Here is a 23594-nt window from a genome sequence, read left to right as displayed (position 1 = left end):
TCTATGATCTCAGCTGTTAACGACTGGCTTCTGCGTTAAAGACCAGTGTCTCAACAAATAAGTGCAGCCCACAGACCATTTGGCATTTGGCTTTACTTTATAAAAATACACAACTTAAATACATATGACACTCTCTGTACAAGACATAGACAGCTGTTAGCTTTAACATTTTCCATTATTTCAACAGAAAGCAAATACATAAATTACCTCATAAGAGCAAAGGGTTTCTTTAGAGACTGCATTCCTGGGCCAAGGGCAGACCATCCTGCTGGCAACTGCTGCAGGAAGCTAACCCGAACTGTCCAGCTTTCCAGCGCTTCATTTCACAACACAGCCTTTATTGCACGGCTTCATATTGCACTGCTTGTCAGACACGATCTAACTCATCCACACCACAAGTTTAAGCTTTCGTCTCCTCTAGAAATGCTTAATGGAAACACCAACATATAAACATTAGTAACTGTCTCTTACAATTGTGCTAGGTACCTATCATGAGAAATATGAACCCCTCTTCCCTTCGTAAAACTTGCAATGGAAGGAAGTTAGCTGCATTTTGCGGCTTAATTTCTGTGCAAAAGTTTCACCAAAATGTAGTCAGACTCAGAGTGAGCTAGACAGAGTGTAGTGGAGAAGGGAGTGACATCCCCAGGGCCCACTGAAATTGCTTAGGGGACAGACACTGGCACCTTGTCAAAGGCAATGTACACACGCCCCCCACACTTTCTAACATGAGACCGAAATACCTCCTTCCCCTTGAGATTCTGTCATTGTTCTTTGAGAAAAACGGACCTTACTACTGATTCACAGCAACCAAGGGCTGCCCATTTTCTCTTTCTTTCAGAAATTTAGCTGCCTTATCTATGGCTCATTTAGTGAACAGTGAATTAGGTACTAGTTTACCAGTATAAAGAAATAATTACCATTTGAGAATTCAATGCAAAAAAAACCCAAAAAAACAAAACATGCTAAAGTGAGTTTCCTGAGGTAAATGTGAGCCTTAAAGAACAGAGTGCGATCTACAGAATCAGAGCAATTTATCTTGGGAAGCAGCACAGTATCTCCAAGTCTAGACAAGCACACATTTATGCAAAGAAATAAACGACACTGCTGAAGTAAGAGACACGTTGACAGTTGAGAATACTGATTCAAAAGGAGCCATGGAAGAGGAACAGAGGAACAAAAGGATGGTGTATTTTAAAGTTCTTAGGTAGGTTGGCGATTAATTTCAAAAGCCTCCAGGGATTTCTAACAAGTTTTTAAAGTGTTCATTCTTGGTGACTCAGATGCAGAAGAAATGGCTTTTCTTGAATAACAGCTGTTCAAACTTCTTGTTCTTTTTTGAAAAAAACAAGATCCTGTATAAAATTTTCTTTAGCCATTGAAATTATTCTGCTAGTTGTTACTCTCACTGATGTACTGTGCAATCCTAACTGGCTGAAGAATTTTAATAAGCTTGAACTAAAAAATATACATTTGTACCAAGAATTTAAATTAATGCACAGAGGTCTGTAAAATTTTATATGAAGTTACTTTTCATTGCAGATCAGGCTTCATTTCATTACTTCTTGACATTCTACTCAGAATTATGGAAATCAGAAAAATTCTAGGACCCTGAACGTTTAACTTTCTTTTTTTTCTTTTCCATAAATGAAGCAGTACCTAGCCATCCTTAACATGAGTAATCAAGGTGCTGGGAACTGAGCAAGACCTAAGAATCAAGATCAGGCTAAATGTCAACAAGTCACTCATTACATAAGGATGTGAATGGAAGAACTAGAGAACTCTCTCTGCTATAACTGCTCATCTGCACAATGTAGCGGAATGAGGTGACCCATCTAGTGTCTAATGACAGTGATGAAAACTGGCACCAGTTTTTACACAGGGCCACATACACAAGTGAGCCGTCATGTCAATGCGGGCTGACACCACCGCGCACGGTCCTTCATCCATATGACCCCTAAGTTCTGCCACAAGAGCAGACCTATGTCTGTCCCTTTAGGCATGATGGAGGCCTACAGCGAAGTTAAAGCCCTGAAGAACTCTGGCCTGAGTTTTACAGGCCCAGAAAGTAGCTAAAATGAAGGAAAATCCCACAAAAAATCATATCTCATATCTCAGTTTTACTAAGAAAAAAAAGCATTTTTAATATCAAAATGAAAACTCTTACTAGAAAACAATGCTCTGGTTTCCTGACAACCAGCTCAGTGCCGCCCAAGGGCAGCCACACAAAGAGAAGCTGCTCTGGAGAAGGGAAGGGTTTAGAAGGCTGCAGTGGGTGTGAATTAAACGAAAGTGGTTTTTCTTCTCAGGTAGGGTAATGCGACTGCTACTTGGCAATCAATATGGGATAGCTGTTTAAAATTCACTGATGGCAAAGTTTCATATACTTTAAAGCCCCAATTAGTGCTGCTTGGTCACAGCTAAAAATCTGAGTAACATGACAGCAATGGTGTAATGCGCCACGCGGTGACACTACTCTGTGAGCTCTGGAAGGAAGGCCGGTCCTGACGCGCGATCTTCATTCATCTCTTGGATACTGAGAGAGAGACGATGGCAAGAGAATGGATTTCTCTACGTGAAATTAATTTTCAGAATCTGCAGCTTAAAAGTATTACTGATCAGAAATTTGGAACCTATACAAAAGTAACAGATTCTTCCCACACTGGCCTTAAGATCTCTCTGTCCACCACCCAAAGGATCTATACTTGTCTCTGGTCTACCAGGCCCCGGCAAAGGCTGCACAGGACAGAGGAGGCAACAGCCGGAAGGCGGGGATTCGAGAAGAGAGCGGTGGTGGCAGATGTGGTGCCTTAAGAGACAAGGCAGGAACACTCACACTGACGAGGAAGCGAAGGGAGGCCCCCGGCTGACACGCATCCCCGCCTCTCCCACCTGTCTTGGCAAATGCTGCTGCAACAAGGAAAGGCATAAGCCTCCTATGGGGGCTCTCCTAAGGCATCAGACACGACTGAACCAGGCGGGTCATGCCCTCTGGGGATGTGTGCACAATCCAGTTTGACCTGCAGGCATTTCTGTCTCGGGATCTGACTCCTGACTCCTAGGTGAAGATGCCCCTACAGCTACCAGCACTCCCACAGCCCGGGAAAGGCCTCAGACCCAGGGGCAGGTCTAGCAGCAGCCAGCCTACCAGAACCTGCAGCTACCGCCACCTCTACGCTCAAGACTGGCTGGTCTCTCCCCCAGTGATGGAGAAGGGGCACAGAGTGAACGTCAAAAAAGGGCCACTCAGCTCAGGACTGCATCACCTTGTTTCACTTCAGAAGGGCTGCCAAGAGTTCATGCATTAATTAAGCAGACTGATGCTGCAAATATTACCTAAGAAACTTATTGTAAAGGGGCAACTTGCTTGCAAGGTCACCATACTTTCAGGGGTTCTGCTATGTTTGCTTCCATTTTTGTTTTTTTTCCTCTGATGATGAATGTTTTTTAATAAAGAAAAAGCAAAAAGATCCTCCTATCCTTCCAGAAACTTCGTGGACTTTCCTGAGCAAAGTGCCTAAGCGATGCTATACTGACAGAGCTTACCAACTCATGAGAAAAAAAAAATCTATCATCATTCAGAAATAGAAAATGAACGATAGTGTATAAGTGGCACTCGGTTCTCTTCATTTTGTCTCTCTGCAAAATGTCTGTGACATGGAAACAGGCACCCAAATTACTGATTTACAAATGACAGCACGTGAGTGAAAAGGGCTGTAAGAATTTTGTGGAGGAAAAACCCATGTTGGCTATTTTACCACCAGAGAAAGTCTGCTTGGACTTGAGGCCTACACCTGTCTTTTTTTCCTATTTTCTACTTGATGTTTTTCAGGAGGGCTGTTCGGGCATTCACAACGACTTTGAAGGCATCTTCACTACCAGGTGCTACACATTTGTCAGGGTGAAGCAGCACAGCAAGTTTCCGATATGCTTTATTGACTTCATCCCTGCAAAGAAAAAGCAGAGCTCTCTGTCAGTAGGGAAGTCAGCCCCCACCCTCTGCCCACTGCACTTCGGCTGCTTGGATAACAGAACACCTCTTGCAGTAAGCATATCTGAAATTATCGTGACCCCTTCTCAAAGGTGAGACTAAAGGACTGGGAAACAAACAATGGACAAATAATATGTAACATTCAAGTAGAAACACAGACAATACAAAGTGAGTATACAAACATGATCAACTGAAAACAGACAGTGTTTAGCGCCTCACAGGCATTTGGCACTTGGCAAATAATTGCTGATGGAAGCGATGAGGACAAGAGGCCATAAGGGCAGGGCCCCTGGGGGAGGACTCTGCAAGAAGATGGGGTTCAGGAATTGATCCGGTGATGGGAAACGCAGAGCAGCAGGGAGAGAAGTGTCAGAGGCCAGAGAGGGAACGGAGAGCCGGCATGTAGTTGCAGGAGGAGACAGTGGATAAAGTCAGCCAGGGAGCAGGGTCAGTAAGGGAAAGGCCAAAACAACAAAAAAGCTGAATTTGATACACAATAGTGAAAGTAATATTAGTTGTTCAGGTGTGTCTGACTCTTTGTGACCCTATGGCCTGTAGCCCACCAGGCTCCTCTGTCCGTGGAACTCTCCAGGGAAGAATACTGAGTGGGTGGCCGTTCCCTTCTTCAGGGGATCTTCCCCACCCAGGGATCGAGCCCGGGTCTCTTGCATCTCTTGCATGGGCAGGCAGGTTCTTTACCACTGTGCCACCTGCGAAGCCCCGAAAGCCACCAATTAACTTTATGCTGCAAGGTCATCTGAATTTCGTCAGGTGTTTAAAGCATCCTTAGTAACGCCTGTCAATTCAAGAGTGACCAATAACTGTCTCCCTGTTCCCATCCCCTCTTCTCTTCTGAACCTGAAGACATGCTATGAGACCAAAATGGAGAAGAGATACTTAATGTTGTTGATGCTGATAAGGCAGTTTTGAGATGTACTTTTTTCTTTTCTGGGAATCAAGGTGAAAAAGTAGAAAGGGAGAAACATAGGGAGGAAAGCTATGGTGCAAAATAAAAAGATCTGAGAACTCCAATAATACGCATAGTAACAGTATTATTATAGAGTTAAAAGTGAAATAACAACTGAGAGTTCTTAGGAGAGTAGATTCCAAAAGTTCTAATCACAAGGAAAAAACTTTTTTTTTTCTTTATCTCTATGAGATGATGGATGTTCACTAAACTTACTTCGCTAATTGTTTCACAATGTATGTAAGTTAAATCATCATGCTATACACCTTAACCTTATACAGTGTTGTATGTCAATTATATTTCAATAAGACTGGGGGAAAAGTTACATAATCGTACTAGGTAATGATTTATTTCTTTCATGGAGAGTAGTGATTGTATTTCTTTTTCTCCAAAATAATTATTTTGGCTAAAATAAAATAATTTAATATAAACACACACAGATGAGGAACTACAATGATTTTTGAGAGACACAGAGTCAGAGACAGGAAGACACACAGGGTTCAGGGTCAATTCTACCACTAACTCCTGGAGTCCCTGACTGTGTTTTTAGTTTCCCTGAGTCCCAGTTTTCCCACGTATGAAATGAAGTGTTTCAACAAGTTGATTGCTAACATTCTTTTTCAAAAATTCTATGCTTTAAGAATTCTCTTTTGTGATTATATGTGTATATATTGAGGTTACATTTGTTTCTAGACTCTTGGTCAACAAAAGAAGAGCATACCATTTCAAAAGGTACTCACACAACAGACACACGACATAGTCCCCACACCAGGCCATTGTGCCCTCTATTTCCCTTCTTTGGTATTCACTTAATTCGGTGAAGGAGTAGTGTTAAGTAATCTGTTGCCACACATCCTCATATTTCTGGCCCATTACAGGAAGATATCACACTATATCCTGATGGCTGAATCTTTATAACAGAAAGCAGCACTAGGACCTGAGAGCACTGCTTACCTCGAGGCCCCAGGTTTGACTCCCAACATGTCCCAACTGTCCTTACTACTTCGAATTCTGCGAATGGTGTCTGCTTGTTCTTTGGTGAAACTAGCACTGCTATTTGTGTTAGGACGTTTTCCGCCATTTTCACATAAATCAACTATGGATAGATAAAAGGTCTGCAAAAAGAAAACACATCCCAGAGGAGAACTGATTTGGGGAAAATAGGAATTCTTTCTAGGCATCAACTTAAAGAATTTTAATATAATCCAATAACTTAAAATTCACAATAAAGCAAACATACCTTTTCTCTTTTTATTATGTATATATTTAAGCACGCAAAAAGTATAAGAATTTAAATAGCCTATGATCCTACTCTCAGATAGTCATACTTGAAATTAAAAACTAGTATACAAATATTATTAGAAAAATTCAAATAGAAAAAATGTAAAATGAAAACTATCTCCCTGCCCCTCCAGTTCCTCTCCTCGGGGTAAACCATTGTTAATACATTTTTTTCAGTATCCTTCCAGAATAATTTTCTCTCAGTACCAGTACACATATCCAAGCCCAAAGTATTCACATAAAAGAGAGCAGATTAAACACACTGCTGAGCACCTTGTAACTTTCTTCACGTAATAATAAATCTTAGAATCTTTCTCTAGCTGCATATAGACACTTTCTTCCTCCCTTTTGATGAGTGTTCGGTATTCCACTGTGTGACTGACTGTGCTCATAATTTATTTAATCAACTCCCTCTTCTTGGACAGGTCGACTGTTTCCAGTTTTGTGACACACACACCATGCTTTAGGGAATGTTTTTTTATGGGTACATATCTCTGCACACTTGTGGGGATACTGTTTCAGAATAAATTTCTGAAAGCAAAATTGCTGAATAAAAGTGTGTATACATTTTACTTTCTGATTTTGACAACTGTCATACAAAAAGGCTGTACCAGTTTATACTCCCATCACAGTGAATGGAAATGCCTATTTCCCCATACTCTTTTCAATATTGGGCATTATTATACATCTTCATTTTTACCAATCTGATGTTATCTCACAGCTTTTATTTCCATTTCTTCAATTATAAGGGAGGTTGCATATCTTTTCATATGCTTATAGGTCTTTTCTTATTCTGTAAACTGTTTTATGTTTTTTATGTTTTTTAAAGTGAAAATTATTTTGTGATCCTGCTCATATTGCACGCCTTGTGCACTACTGTTGTTGAATAACTTCACTCAAAACACTAATTTAATACATTATGGCTACTTTTAAATTGCTGACTATATAAAGCTTCTCCATCTTTAGCTGCAAAGAATATAATCAATCTGATTTCAGTATCGACCATCTGGTGATGTCCATGCGTAGAGTCTTCTCTTGTGTTGCTGGAAGAGACTGTTTGCTATAACCAGTGTGTCCTCTTGGCAAAACTCTGTTAGCCTTTGACCTGCTTCATTCTGTACTCCAAGGCCAAATTTGCCTGTTACTCCAGGTATCTCTTGACTTCCTACTTTTGCATTCCAGTCCCCTATAATGAAAAGGACATCTTTTTTGGGTGTTAGTTCTAAAAGGTCTTGTAGGTCTTCATAGAACCGTTCAACTTCAGCTTCTTTAGCATTACTGGTTGGGGCATAGACTTGGATTGCTGTGATATTGAATGGTTTGCCTTGGAAACGAACACAGATCATTCTGTCATTTATGAGATTGCATGCAAGTACTGTATTTCAGACTCCTGTTGACTACGATGGCTATTCCCTTTCTTCTAAGGGATTCTTGCCCACAGTAGTAGATATAATGGTAACCTGAGTTAAATCCACCCATTCCAGTCCATTTTAGTTTGCTGATTCCTAAAATGTCAATGTTCACTCTTGCCATCTCCTGTCTGACCAGTTCCAATTTGCCTTGATTCATGACCTAACATTGCAAGTTCCTATCCAATACTGTTCTTTACAGCATCGGACTTTACTTCCATCACCAGTCACATCCACAACTGGGTGTTGTTTTTGCTTTGGCTCTGTCTCTTCATTCTTTCTGGAGTTATTTCTCCACTGATCTCCAGTAGCATACTGGGCACCTACCAACCTGAGGAATTCATCTTTCACTGTCCTATCTTTTTGCCCTTTCATACTGTTCATGAGGTTCTCAAGGCAAGAATATTGAAGTGCTTTGCCATTCCCGTCTCCAGTGGACCACATTTTGTCAGAACTCTCCACCACGACCCATCCATCTTGGGCAGCCCTACACGGCATGGCTCATAGTTTCACTGAGTTGTGGTCCATGTGACCAGATTGGTTAGTTTTCTGTGATTGTGGTTTTCATTCTGTCTGCCCTCTGATGGAGAAGGATAATAGACTTATGGAAGCTTCCTGATGGGAGAGACTGACTGAGGGGCAAACTGAGTCTTGTTCTGATGGGCGGGGCCATGCTCAGTGAATCTTTAATCCAATTTATGCTCTATGCTGCTGCTGCTGCTGCTAAGTCGCTTCAGTCGTGTCCGACTCTTAGCGACCCCATGGACTGCAGCCCACCAGGTTCCTCCGTCCATGGGATTTTCCAGGCAAGAGTACAGGAGTGCGGTGCCATTGCCTTCTCCGTTATGCTCTATATAGTCAGTGACAACAAGACCGGGAGCTGACTGTGGCTCAGATCATGAACTCTTTATTGCCAAATTCAGACTTAAATTGAGGAAAGTAGGGAAAACCACTAGACCATTCAGGTATGACCTAAATCAAATCCCTTACGATTATACAGTAGAAGTGAGAAATAGATTCAAGGGATTAGATTGGATAGACAGAGTGCCTGAAGAACTATGGATGGAAGTTCGTGATACTGTACAGGAGGCAGTGATCAAGACCATCCTCAAAAAAAGAAATGGGAAAAGGCAAAATGGTTGTCCGAAGAGACCTTAAAAATAACTGAGAAAAGAAAATACTAGAAAGGCAAAGGAGAAAAGGAAAGATATATCCATTTGAATGCAGAGTTCCAAAGAATAGCAAGGAGAGATAAGAAAGCCTTCCTCAGTGATCAGTGCAGAGAAACAGAGGAAAAGACTAGCGATCTCGACAAGAAAATTAGAGATACTGAGGGAACATTGAATGCAAAAATGGGCACAATAAAGGACAGAAATGGTCTGGACCTAACAGAAGCAGAAGATATTAAGAAAAGATGGCAAGAATACATAGAAGATTTATACAAAAAAGATCTTATTGACCCAGATAACCATGATGGTGTGATCATCCACGTAGAGCCAGACATCCTGGAATGCGAAGTCAGGTGGGCCTTTGGAAGCATCACTACAAACAAAGCTAGTGGAGGTGATAGAATTCCAGTTGCGCTATTTCAAATCCTAAAAGAAAGTGTTGCACTCAATATGCCAGCACATTTGGAAAACTCAGCAGTGGCCATAGGACTGGAAAAGGTCAGTTTTCATTCCAATCCCAAAGAAAAGCAAGGCCAAAGAATGTTCAAACTACTGCACAATTGCGCTCATCTCACACGCTAGCAAAGCAATGCTCAAAATTCTCCAAGCCAGGCTTCAGCAATACGTGAACCATGAACTTCCAGATGTTCAAGCTGGATTTAGAAAAGGTAGAGGAACCAGAGATCAAATTGCCAACATCCACTGGATCATGGAAAAAGCAAGAGAGTTCCAGAAAAACATCTATTTCTGCTTTATTGACTATGCCAAAGCCTTTGACTGTGTGGATCACAATAAACTGTGGAAAATTCTGAAAGAGATGGGAATACCAGACCACCTGACCTGCCTCTTCAGTAACCTGTATGCAGGTCAGGAAGCAACAGTTAGAACTGGACATGGAACAACAGACTAGTTCCATATCGGGAAAGGAGTATGTCAAGGCTGTATATTGTCACCCTGTTTATTTAACTTATATGCAGAGTACCTCATGAGAAATGCCAGGCTGGATGAAGCACAAGCTGGAATCAAGACTGCTGGAGAAATATCAATAACCTCAGATATGCAGATGACACCTCCTTTATGGCAGAAAGCGAAGAAGAACTAAAGAGCCTCTTGATGAAAGTGAAAGAGGAGAGTGAAAAAGTTGGCTTTAAACTCAATATTCAGAAAACTAAGATCATGGCATCTGGTCCTATCACTTCATGGCAAATAGAGGGGGAAACAGTGGAAACTGTGACAGACTTTCTTTCGGGGGCTCCAAAATCACAGCAGATGCTAACTGCAGCCATGGAATCAAAAGATGCTTGCTCCTTTGAAGAAAAGTTATGACCAACCTAGATAGCATATTCAAAAGCAGAGACATTACTTTACCAACAAAGGTCCATCTAATCAAAGCTATGGCTCTTCCAGTGGTCATGTATGGATGTGAGAGTTGGACTATAAAGAAAGCTGAGCGCTGAAGAATTGATGCTTTTGAACTGTGATGTTGGAGAAGACTCTTGAGAGTCCCTTGGACAACAAGGAGATCCAACCAGTCTATCCCAAAGGAAATATCAGTCCTGAATATTCATTGGATATTGAGCTCCAATACTTTGGCCACCTGTTGCAAAGAACTGACTCATTAGAAAAGACCCTGATGCTGGGAAAGACTGAAGGCGGGAAGAGAAGGGGATGACAGAGAATGAGGTGGTTGGATGGCATCACCGACTCAATGGACATGAGTTTGAGTAGGCTCCGGGAGTTGGTGATGGACAGGGAGGCCTGGCGTGCTGCAGTCCATGGAGTCGCAAAGAGTCAGACACAACTGAGCGACTGAACTGACTTTTAAATTGACTTATCTCCTCATTCCTCCATTTTTTAAAATCTCCCTTCCTCCTTTTCTTGAATTTTTGGCTGCACCCCGAGGAATGTGGGGTGAAGCCCCACTAACACCTTAGTTTCCTGACCAGGGATCAAACCTGTGACCTTCACACTGGAAGGTGGAGTCTCAACCACTGGACCTCCAGGGAAGTCGTTTCTCCTTTTTTGTTCAGCTATTTCTATAGTTCCTATTATCATCTAAATTTTTTTCTTTCTCTTTGACTCCTCTTTCTTATCTCCAGTATCAGCTAATCAACTTGGCAACCTAAACAAGAAACCTTGACATGTGAAAAGGGCTGTCAAAGGAAAAGCTGCTAGATTCCAAGACAAGTGCTGACTTAGTTTTAGTCTATCTTAATATTACTCTGTGCTAACAGTGTAAGATAAAACCAAGTTCCTTCCTGACATAAAGTGTCTATTAAGTAATAGGAAACAAAGAAAGTATTTATTAAACTGAACCAGCAGGAAAGTACTACTTCTAAGTACTTATAAAATTGTTTTATTATACTCTTTATTAGCCTTTTTTTTAAACAGACTAATTATTCACTAATTCTACCCTAGATTTATCTAAAAAATAAAAGCAACCTAATAGGGAACATAGTTTCCAGATGTTTGCCTGTGGAGAAGGCAATGGCACCCCACTCCAGTACTCTTGCCTGGAAAATCCCATGGACGGAGGAGCCTGGTAGGCTGCAGTCCAGGGGGTCGCAGGGAGTCGGACACGACTGAGCGACTTCACTTTCACTTTTCACTTTCATGCACTGGAGAAGGAAATAGCAAACCACTCCAACGTTCTTGCCTGGAGAATCCCAGGGATGGGGGAGCCTGGTGGGCTGCTGTCTTTGGGGTCGCACAGAGTAAGACATGACTGAAGTGACTTAGCAGCAGCAGCATGTATCAGTAAGGTTTTCTACTAGTCTATAAGTTAACCTAAAATATAAACCCTCACAAATTTCTGAGGGATTTAGTCATAACAAGTAATGTAATAGAAGGCCAGCTATGGTGTGATATACAGAATACTGGAACTGAAGTCAAAAGTCTCTTCAAACTCCTTGTCTGAGTGCCAGCCATGTTGGAATCATGGGAACATCCTGCCAAACAACTATAAAAGTAAATATATAAGGCAACTCTTTTCAGGTAGTGGACAACAAGGGTAAGACTGCTCCTTTGTCTTTTATCTGAGTCCATTTCCTACCATGTCACAGAGTGCTAGAGTCTAAGAAGACACAAAGTCCCACAGAGCTAAGGAAGCAGAGGTCAGAGCTTGAGGATGCTGAAGTGGCTGGAATCTGCAGAGCAGGGCCTTGGATAGGAGGGAGCTGGGCCCCAAGAAATCCATGTGGGGGTTCCCTACTAGTTTGCAGCTGATGGCTAGGCTCATATAGAGGATGAAATCACCTGAGGCTTACCAGATAACAACTATTGAGAGACTGAGAACAGAACTGACTAGTAGTGTGAGGAGAAGAGCCATCCTGGGGATACTAGAGTTTGGCTCTAGTGAGAGAGACTCCCTGGAGACAGACTCATGAGAGGGGGAAAGACTCAACTGTGAGAGAGACTCATGAGAGTTAAGGTAGAGGGACACCCTTAACACCTCATTCATACCCCTGGCATCCAGCTGAGATGCCACAAAAAGGATATACCTTAGGAGGTAGACTCAGCCTAACAAAACCTAAAACCAAGAATCGACAAGATCTGCAAGAGGGACAGAATTTGGAGGCTGAGTTAGATTAGAAGAGTTTTGAACACACTTTGGGCTTCCTTCTGAGCCTTACTATTAAAGCAAAAGAGCCTACACAAATTCAGTGTAATCTGTCAATAACTCAACTGCCTGCTGAACCAAAAATCAACATTCCTCTGAGGAAAATGAACAAACTGAGTCTCTACAGTGTATTATCTATAATGTCTGGTGTTAAAGAAAAAGTCACTACTCATACAAAGAAACAATAATGTGATCTATAGTCAGGAAAAAAAGTAGTCCATAGAAATTGAACCCAAGATGGTTCAGATATTGAACAAAAACTGTAAAGCAGCTATTATATATTTCAAAGAGATTAAGAAAAATATGTTCAAAATGAGTAAAGAGAGAATCTCAGCAGAAAACTGGGAACTATACAAAAGAACCAAATGCAAATTCTAGAACTGGGAAGCCGTGAATTGAAAACTTCACTTGATAGATTTAACAGATTGAAATCAGATCAATATAGAGATTGTGTGATCTAAAAGACAGAGGAAAAATGGGGAAAAAAGTAGGCTCAAGGACTACAGGAAAACTCAAATATCTTTAAAGTGCTGAAAGACACTGAGACAGTTACTTATACCTCTTGGACAAATCACTGCTACTCTTGGATGTCTCATATCTGAAATGAGAATGATACCTGCCACACACTGTTAAGAGTTTCAAATGAGACGAAACAGGTAAACTTTTCCAGAATTGTAAAGTACTATTCCAATGGTTAAGTACCATTACTGTACACATATTGGTACATACTCACAAGGGTCTATGTACTCAAAGGGCTAGAAAAGTGGCAAAACAGCATCAACCATGTTTGGTCTTGAAATAGAAGCTACTGATGCCAAATTCAGTCTGTCAGCCAAGGATGAAACCTGTCTTCTAGTAGGAGGGATGACATCTTGTGAGAAGGAGATTCAGTACAAAAGATTAAATGAAATCCCACTCGGTAATTAAGAACAACTCTTTATAGTATAGCTACATTATTTGAAATGCTAAAAATTCCTAAAATATCAGATATATTCATAAGAAAAAATGCATTATTCATGCCACCACTTACTTCCAAATGAAACTAGAATTAAAAGTTGACTCTAATTTGTTGTTTGCTGCTACTGCTGCTAAGTCGCTTCAGTCGTGTCCAACTCTGTGCGACCCCATAGACGGCAGCCCACAGGCTCTGCCGTCCTTGGGATTCTCCAGGCAAGAACACTGGAGTGGGTTGCCATTTCCTTCTCCGTGCAGGAAAGTGGAAAGTGAAAGTGAAGTCACTGAGTCGTGTCCAACTCTCAGCGACCCCATGGACTGCAGCACACCAGGCTCCTCCGTCCATGGGATTTTCCAGGAAAGAGTACAGGAGTGGGTTGCCACTGCCCTCTAGGCGCCCCTTAAAGTGCTTCAAGATTATTCAGTTCTAAAAGTGAGTGAAAGTTGCACAGTCATGTCCGACTCTTTGCGACCCCGTGGACTATACAGTCCATGGAATTCTCTAGGCCAGAATACTGGAGTGGGTAGCCTTTCCCTTCTCCAGGGGATCTTCCCAACCCAGGGATTGAACCCAGGTTTCCGCATTGTAGGCAGATTCTTCACCAGCTGAGCTACAAGGGAAGCCCAAGTTCTAAAAAGTGACCATCTACTCAGATTGCATCCTTCTCCTGCCTACTTGATTGGTGAGACGGAACTTTTACATATGACTCACTGATTCTGCAATGATAGTCTCCTGGTCTCTCTCTAACTGTACCCCCAAGGGCTACAAACTCAGATTATATTAGCTATGGCAAGGCAATTTTGCCAAAGTAATACTTTCATTTGATTATGCATATAAACGTAACCAAATGTGGTTTTAAAGAAAATCTTTCTCCCGTTTAAGTAAGTATATAATAAGTGTTATTAAACTTGATGATCAGAGGAATCATCTAGAGAGGTTTTTTAAAATTGAGATTCCTCAGCTCCAACAAAACATTAAGTTTCCAGTGGACCTGGAGCCCAGCAATCTGTATTTTGAAGAATTTCCCAGTAATTCTGATAAGTAGATAATTCTGATCTAAAGGAGATGGCAGGTAAATCTCCCTCTTTCTCTGTCTCTCTCACACACACACTCATTCTCACCCTCTCTCTCCCATTCTCTCTTTCTTACCTGCTTCTGAAAAGAAACAGCTTATTCTAATAAGAAACTTCTATTACTTTCTGCTCCTCATCATTAAGCTAAAATTCGGTATGGTCAGACACAAAAACTCTAAAACAATTAAATGCTAGGTTACCTGGAACATCTCATTGATTCCTTCTCCAGTTTGAGCCGAAGTTTCAAAGTACAGGAACCCCTTGCTTTCAGCCCAAAGACGTCCTTCACTTTCATCAACACAGCGGTGCTTAGCACAGTCGATCTGAAATTGAGAGTTGGAGGCAGCAGAGAAGATTCCAACCTTGTCTCTCTAGAATAGGCCCAGCCCAGTGAGGTCTCTGTCAACCCTCTGCTGAGGCAAAAACTGTTCTTAAGCGAACCCCAGCACTAGTATATAAAATTACCAGGACCAAAAAATTACTAGCACTGAATATGGACTGATTCGCTGTGGCAAACCACAGGTGCCTGCTACCAGCACTTTCTCCTGAGAAGGCTGCTGCTGCTTATCTTTGTGGAAGTCGGCTCCATCACGCCTGCCACTCACGGTCTGCTTTTCCACTTTTCCACGGCCCACGTTCCACCTAACTTCTGCCCCCTCCTCCAGTCAGGTCAGAGTCTGATTACCAGGCTCCACCTCTCCAGCTCCCTCACCAATATCCATTCCCAAACATGGCACCAGAAAAAACTGGGTAACACGCCAGGTTTTGTTTCTTAATTGTTTTTGTTTTAGGAACATATGTTTTGAAAAGCTGCTGATTCTTAACATTACAGATTACATAATTTTTTTCTTCTTCTTTATTCCCCAAAACTCAGAGCTGCACTCTTCCCATAATGAACCTAGGAAGTTGAGCATTTCATCTCCAAAACAGTTACCTTGTTGGCACACACTGCAAATACAATATTTTCCATGTTTCCATGAGGTCCAAGATCTTGCTTCATTTCTGCCAGCCATGCATCAAGGGCATCAAAGGAATCTTTCTGCCCAACATCATAGACCAGTATCACACCCTGTGTGTCCTTGTAAAACTCATTACGAACCTTCAAAAAAACAGATGCACGACATGTAGATACTGTGATTTTATAAAAGTATATCTCGCAGTCATTAACTTAGCAAAGTGTGTTCTTGTGTGTATTCATACTGTTTACTAATTGTACTACTGGTCTTTGGAGGGCTTTTAATAAAATCAAAATAACATGATTAAAAAAAAAAAGTCTATTCGAATAGAAGGACTTGTAATGGATCTAACAGCCTTCTACCCTGTCCCTCCTCACCTCCAGTTCTACTCCTCAGAGGCAATCAATCTTTAATTGTTATCAGCAGGCCTTAAGAAGAACACAAATTACATGAAGTTCTTCTTAGGAAGAACGAGGAAGATGAGTGAACAATTAAAAAGAACTTAAGGCAAAAATGACACCAGTCTCAGCAACAAGGTATAGCCATTTACATATCACATCCAAAAGCTGGCTTTTCCCAGGAGGCTGGGCAGAACCTCCCTAGGACTCCTGGGTCTCACCAGCAACTCTGGAACTCTGAACTCTGAGTGTCTGTGTAATATGCAGTGGAAAACAGCACAGGCCCTGGGATCAGATCTGGGTTCACACTTACTTACTAGTTGTGCGATCTTGGTCAAGTCCCTTAACTCCCTGCGTCTCAGTTTCCTCATCTGTAAAATGGGGATAATACTACTTACTTCACAGGGTTATTATGAGGAGTAAATGAGATCAAGAAGGCAGAGCCCCTAAATGGTGCCTGGGAAACAATTTCAGCACCTTCTCCCTTCCTTCCTTGCATTCACTCTCTGAGGTTCTTATCAGCCATGGCAACTCGCCTCTGGGGCGTATCTTCACTTCTGGGAAGAGGGAGCAGGAAGTGCAGGGTGTGAAGTGGGAGAGGCGCTAACGTGACAAGTTAGGTGGATGAGAAGTCACATTGACAGACTAGGGGTTTCAGGCCAAAATACAAGTAAGAATCTTGACAGAGGCCATGCATTATGTGTTCTTTTCAGAAAAATCTGGTTAAGTACTGAGACCTATGCTGGATATGTGGTAAGAACAAAGACTTCTCTCACACATCTGGCATGAAGTATCTATGGGTTTCTGAGCAGAGACAGACACCTGGGCAGAGAATGTAAGTGCCTCTTACCTTACAGAAACATAGGAAGCTATCCCCTAAAATCCAACCCAACATAATCAGAGTGAATTTAACATCATGAAGACCAGGAAGGCTTCCTTTCCCCTCAGTACTCAGGGTCCTCAGCCCTCCCACAGCAGCTACAGTGGGGCTTTCCCTTCTATCTGGAATCCTGTTGCCTGACTCCCACGTCACATTCTCCAGGTTCTTTAACCCACCTCTCTTCCACCAACTCCTCTTCATTCCATTGCTCCCACTCCAGTCTGCTGCCACAGTTCCCCAAACCCTGTCCTGGGCCCTCGTCCTTTCTTTGTTACCCTTCTTCCCAACTCAGCAAAGTCAACCACTTGCACAGTTTCAACTGTGAGAACCTCCAAGATGAGTCCTTTCATCTGTGCTTCCTGCATTTCCAAGTAGCTCTAGACTCCCAGCTGAATGTCCTGTTGGAACCTCAGATTCAATCCATATAACAGGAAACCCTCCACCTCATTCCTTCCTACACTTTTCCTTCCCTTGAACTTCTAGTGATGACAGCAGCACCCCCTTCTCTGAGTCACTTGGGTTGAGAGCCTGGTGTTAGCCTCTACTGTGCTCCTGTCCCTCTGCTCAAACAATTCTGCAGAAGCTGCCTCCACCATGCTTCCTGCACTATCACTTCCTTTCCATTTTCGTTGCCAGTATTATCTCTTTTGATTGCACGACTGCTCAAGTCTTCTAAGCAATCTCCTTAGCAACACTATACACTGTGCATATGTATCTTTTTTAAAGCCCTGGCTCAAAAATTCTTTCCTGTTTCTCTAGCGCACACTCTCCAAAGTTCAAACCCTTGTAATTGACATTAACAGTTTCTGAACAGTCCTCCACTCACTTTTCAGCCTTGTCCCCCAACCCATCTCCTGTACTTCAAACTGGATAGTCTCATTCCCCAAACCTGCCCTATGCCCTCCTAATTCCACCTGGAAATGGACACCTCTTCATCTTCCACTTTCCAAGATCAAGCTATAATACTGTATCTTTCATGTAGCTTTTTCTTCTCCCTTTTTCACCATCTGGTCCCCTCCACCTGCAAAACAGAATGCAACCTCTATATCCCTTGGAATACCACAGCATTTTGTACTTCTAAGAGCACTCATGTCACTTCCTGTCTAGTTTCATCGTTAGTGGCATAGCTAGCTGTCTTCCCCACTAGACTATAAGTGGTGTGAAGGCACATATCACCTTTGTGTCAGTCCCTGGGCCTAGCAGGTATAAATATTTGACACATATTTGTTTAATCAAATGGCTGAATGTGCTATAGCAAAGAGCAGAAGTATAGTAAAGAACCGTAGAGATCATGCTGTCCAAAGTGAGATTTGTGTATAAAAAGAGAATTTAAAAAGCTCAATGGATTTCTCTTTCAAAGGACTCAAGCTCAATTCTGGGTTCAGCAACTATCTACCTATGTTACCTTGAGTAAGTGACTTTATTACCTCAAACCTGAGTATCCTTAGGTCCAAGTGGATGCCTCAGTGGTGCCCTAGAATCCTATTATTCTTATCTCCCCAAAGAGCAGTCTACTGTGAGTCATGGCAGACTTAAGCCACAGTTCAATTAAATAGGATGCTAAGGGAACTAGGATTATTGAACTTTAAAGCAGAGATGGCACACTTTTCAAGCTTGTAGGTTAGAGAAAGCTGTTAAGTTTAATATCACTCAGGCCTCAGAAAGTTATTATAGACCCACTAACTCATTCCAGTAAACTCCAGGATTCAGTTGTGTGTGCGAGAGGAAGCAAGACTCATGGCAAGACACAGGCCACCTTTCTCTTGGGCGGGAGTCCCCTCTCTGACACTTCCCTCTGAGATCACTTTACCTGACACACTGAGGGACCATCTTTTCTCAGGAGGCCCTTTGGGTTAACCTGGTGGGTTGGACTGGTGGCAGTGGAAGCTCCAACACAGAACAGGTGCTAAGGATCTGAGGAAGCCTGGGACCCCGAGGATGAACGTGGGTGCTTCACTAGGCATGTGCTGAGCAATGGGGTATGCTGGTCAGTTGAGGGCTTAGAAAGATGATGGCTTTGGCTTTGTCAAAAAGGACGGTTTGAGCTATAGACAGCAAACATTTGACAAAAAAGGAGAGATCAAGGCTCTTTTGGAGAAAAGGTACTTCAGAAGTGATGATTTTAAGGCACTTCTGTTAATTATATTTCTATTTCTGTGAGCTGCTGAAAAAAAGCTATTGAAATTGCGAGCTGCATTAGTAAGATTCTAGTGTCTAATGACAGAAAGTAACAGAAGACTCAGTCTTCGTCACTAGTCAGACAGTATCTGGAAGGCTGTGCTCAGTTCTCAGCTCCCTGTCAGCTCACTAGGGGTTATCCAACAGGATGCAGTAGTGAGAATAAAAAATGTTTCACCCTGAAAGAAGCAAATTAACAAATATTAGGAGGTCTCTTGTAGAAGCACAGACTCAGTCTATGTTGCTTCAAAAACAAGGCCAGAATCAGAGGCAAAAGTCAAAGGAAGGCAGCTTCACAACAGAGAAGTTGTTAATATGGAGTCTTTAACTCTAAAGGATTAACTTGTGAAGGGGTGAGACCCCATCATTAAAGAAAATCACTCTTCAAACTCCTAGAGTCTGCACCACTCAAAACTGTCCCATGACTTATATTGTCCCTGGATTCCCACCAACCTACATAACTCTTACTTCTCCATCAGCACTCAGTTTAAATGTTGCTTCCTTCAACAGGATTTCCTATCTTTCCAGATAAGCTAGGTGTGGGTACTAAGTGCTCCCAAGCATTCTGTCCTTTGTTTAACATGTGTCTTCTCTGACATGTTTATGTGTCGTGAAAACAGGGGTTGTGTATTCCCAGTCTGCAGCAGAGAAACTGGCATGCTGCTATCTGGTAGATGAATGACGGCCATCAATCAGGAATGCTACGGAAAGAAATCCTACGATGACAGAACTCTGGACACAGTGATTCTCAGGCATCTCCTAACTCTCCACTCACATAACTCTGGTGTAACCTAAGATTAATGTTAGCATTTCTGGTAGTCAGAATCTATGTCAAACTTCTGGTCACTGAGAGCCTCCATGCCTTTTTCACTGACAATATTCTACACTTGTGAAATTGATATAACCATTATAAGGCGTCACAATCAAAAGGAATTCATTTTACCTAAATATCTGGGTGTCACAAGATGGAAGATTAAATAGTCATTAAATTATGTTTCCTCTGGGAAGATGAAGTAGATGTACTTTTCCCTATTATTTCCTCTAAGCAGAAGTAAAATTCTGGAATATATATATATTACATATATATATATACATAAGAAGACTCTGGAAAGTGGATAGAAGAAGGCAGATAAGCAAGGGACCTTGGGACCTGAGGAATGACACAGTGGTGAGTTTCCCGGGTTTTCTTTTCCTCATGTATCCAAAATTTAGAGCTGCAAAAGTACAACTTGGAAATACCAGTGAGCACAGACCAATAAAAGCCTAACAAAAGGCTGCTCTCTTTAGTGAAAGACCAGGAAAGACAAAGAACTTTACATGATAACCACTCTCCCCCAAACTGACACCTCAGGAAAACACTGTCTATCTACCTGCACCTACTCAAGCAAAGGCACAGTGTACATTTTAGAAAAACTAATTACTGAAAAAATAGAATGACTAAAATAAAAAGGTCAGGAGTTGTGTTCAACAGCAGAATGGAGGAGATGGTGCGAAGAATCAGTGAAACAGAAGGCAAGATAATAAAAATTACCTAATCTGAACAATAGAGAGGAAATAAACTTTAAAAAAAAAAGAAAGAAAGAAAAGAAAAAAGGAAAAGAGCAGAGCCTTAGGAACCTGTGACACTATAACAAGATCAGAGTCCAGGAAGGAGAGGATAAATATGGTAGCACTGAAAAAGTACTAAAGAAATAATGGTTGAAAACTTCCCAAATTTGTCAAGAGATGGAAGCCTACAGATATAAGAAGCTGAGAAAACCCCAAACAGGAAAAACTCTAAGAAATCCATGCCAGTAGACATCATAATTAAAACTCTAATAACTAAAGACAAAGGAAAAAAATCATGAAAGCAGTCAGAAGAAAAAAAAGAAAATGACACCTCTCTGAACCTATTGGTAATTAAGTTAACCTTCCCAATAAATCTTTCAGTCAGAAGCCCCATTCTTCCCTGAGAGTGTTGAAATTGTTGGGGTTAAGAGGCTCAGGGAGTACAAGAGCTGGCATGAAAACAACAAATGATAAGGAAATATAAGTAAAGAAAAGGAAAATAATCATATGAGGAGAAATGATTCTCATATAACATGAAAGAACTTTTACACAGTTCAAGAGAAATTAGAGTAAACAGCAAAGTACGAAGTTTTCTGTGATATTTAAGTTTTCTGTGATATTTACTATTTTTCCCACGAAATACAATGCTTAAAACACTGCTGCTTTCTTAACGCAGAGTTGAAACAATTTTACAGCAGAAATTTCTAAGCTTAAGATGAAATGGACCTGATCTTATATTAAAAAACCAGTGACGATGTTAAAAAAGCAAAGTAGGGGGAAAAGACATTTCAAATGACAGCAGATTTCTCAGCAGAAACCATGAGGCCAGAGGAAAGAAGCACACTATTTTTCAATTGCTGAAAAAAAAGAAAGAAGAAAAATTGTAACTGAGCAGAACCCCATGGAAGCGTTTTCAGGACAGACTCCTCCCCCACATCCTCTGCTATAGCTCCTCTTTTAAATACCTAGATAATAGTATCTGATGCACACTTCCTGAGCTGTTTTATAGATGCTAAAACCACCACCAGTGGAAGAAATGAACTACTTAACGACCAAGAGCAAGAAGCATCCCCAGACCTACTGGTGCCTAAGGATAGAGAATGCCAACCCCTGCCCTGTTACTTCACCATCAACCAATCAGAGAATTATGCAACAGCTGATGTCATACCCTGCAACCCTCCCTCCCTCACCTTTAAAAATGCTCTGAAAAACCCTTTAGGAATTTGGGGTTTTGTTCTGTGTTTTAGCAGTTCCTAGCTACTTGCTTGGCACTCTGCAATAAACGCTGTACTTTCCTTCACCATAACCCACTGTCAGTAGAACTGAATTTACTGTGCAAGGGCAAGCGGACCCAAGTGTGGTCTGGTAACAATATCAACCCAGAATCCCATACCTGCAATAAAAAAAAAAAATTATTCAAGACCAAAGGGAAACCAAAACATTCAAGGAATGTTTGGAAAACTAAGAGAATCAAGGAAAACTAAGAGAATCTGCTGCCGCCAGACTTACACTAAAAGAATGGCTAAAGGAGTCCTCTAAATAGAAAGGATGACAGATGCAGCCTTGGAATGTTAGGGGAGGCACACTAACTGAAAGCACCCACACTGGCCAGGTACCATAATGACCATTTGTGTGAGTTATTTCACAACAGGAGGTCCTAGTAAGGAACACGCAACTAACAAGCCACCACCTACTGGAAGAATTTGGGAAAGGTCAAAAGGAGACAACACGTGTCCTACTACCTCCCAGAATCCTTCTCGCTGGCATCCATTCTGGCTGAACAATGCATGCACCACCAGGAAGGACCCTGAATCAGAATGACTGGCTAAAGATAACCTGGAAACTAATCCCATCACCATAAAATCCAAGACTGCAGGCTATGTGGCAGAGCAGTCCTCCTGAGTTCCCCTACCCTACTGCTCTCCACCCAGGCACCCCTTCCCAGTACAGTCTCTTGCTTTGTCAGCACATGTGTCTCCTCAGTCAATTCTTTTCCAAGTGTTAGACAAGAGCCCCCTTTTGGGCCCTGGAAGGGGCCCCCCTTCCTGCAATAGGAACACAACAAAAGATGAAAGAATAGGGCAAGCAAAAATATGAGTGAATATAATATGCTTTCCTTGTCTCTCATTCTCTAAATTACGTTTGACAGTTAACCAAAAATTAAATACTACTGTGGTTCTCTTGTATGTAGACAAAATATTGAAGATAATTATAAATGGGAGAGGATAAAGGGACATAAAAGGAGGAATAGTTTCTACACCCCACTAAAATTGTTAAACTAATAACAGTAGACTGTGATAACATGTAGTGTAGTAAGTAGAGTGTCTACCAATAAAGCTATGCAGAAAGATTTACTCAAAAACACTACAGACAAATCAAAATGGAATTCCGAAAGTATTCAAGCAACCCACGGGAAGACAGGAAAAAGAAAGTAGAAATAAAAAATAGAAAACAAAAAATAAAATAGTAGACTTAAGCCCTAACATATCAATAATTACAGAAAAATAAATGGGCTAAGGACAAAAAAATTGGCATAATACTTAAAAAAAAATGACTGAACTATGTATTATCCTCTAAGAAAGTCACTTCAAATATAAAGATACAGGCGGGCTGAAAGTGCAAAGATAGAAAAAGATGTATCATGCAAATATTAATCAAAAGAAAGCAGAAATGTCTATATTAATATCAGATAAAATAGACATTAGGAAGAAAATTATCAGAGACACAGGCGGACAGTATACAATAACAACATTATATAATGAATACAAAGCAATCCTAAATGTATATGTACCAAACAAGATAGCTGCAAATATGTGAAGCAAAAACTGAAAAGAGAAATAGACAAATCCAGTTACAGCTGGAAACTTCAAAACCCCTCTTTTAGCAACTAACAGAACAAATAAACAGAAAAAAAGCAAGGATATAAAAGAATTCAACACAACTGACCAAAAGGATCTAATGAATATTTATAGAAAATTTTATCCATCAATAGCAGAATACACATTCTTTTTAAGCACCCACATAACATTTACCAAGACAGGCCACATCCTGAGCCATGAAAAAAAACATCAATAAATTTTAAAGAATTGAAATCATACAGTATGTTCTCTGATCACAGTATGTTCTCTGAAATCAAACTAGAAATCAGTAACAGAAAGATAACAGGAAAA

General features: G+C 41.2%; 1 protein-coding gene across 2 annotated transcripts in view; it reads right to left on the bottom strand.

Annotated features, from left to right (window-relative positions):
* Nucleotides 1-213: 213 nt before the first annotated feature.
* DNAJC27 (DnaJ heat shock protein family (Hsp40) member C27) overlaps nucleotides 214-23594 on the bottom strand; it is a 36147-nt gene continuing 12766 nt past the window's right edge. Inside the window, exons 4-8 of one of the 2 annotated variants that reach the window (XM_052648787.1) lie at nucleotides 15399-15563; nucleotides 14665-14787; nucleotides 5913-6073; nucleotides 3795-3947; nucleotides 214-426 (exon numbers count right to left, since the gene is read on the bottom strand). In XM_052648787.1, coding sequence (XP_052504747.1) covers nucleotides 3815-3947; nucleotides 5913-6073; nucleotides 14665-14787; nucleotides 15399-15563 — 582 coding nt within the window. In that variant the 3' untranslated portion in view covers nucleotides 214-426; nucleotides 3795-3814. Of the gene's footprint in view, nucleotides 427-3289; nucleotides 3948-5912; nucleotides 6074-14664; nucleotides 14788-15398; nucleotides 15564-23594 lie in introns of those variants that run through there. The other variant, XM_052648786.1, reaches the window with a different exon arrangement.

The sequence above is a fragment of the Budorcas taxicolor genome, chromosome 11, assembly GCF_023091745.1.
Source record: "Budorcas taxicolor isolate Tak-1 chromosome 11, Takin1.1, whole genome shotgun sequence".
Taxonomy (NCBI): Eukaryota; Metazoa; Chordata; class Mammalia; order Artiodactyla; family Bovidae; genus Budorcas; species Budorcas taxicolor.
This window is presented reverse-complemented; position numbering and strand designations above follow the sequence as displayed.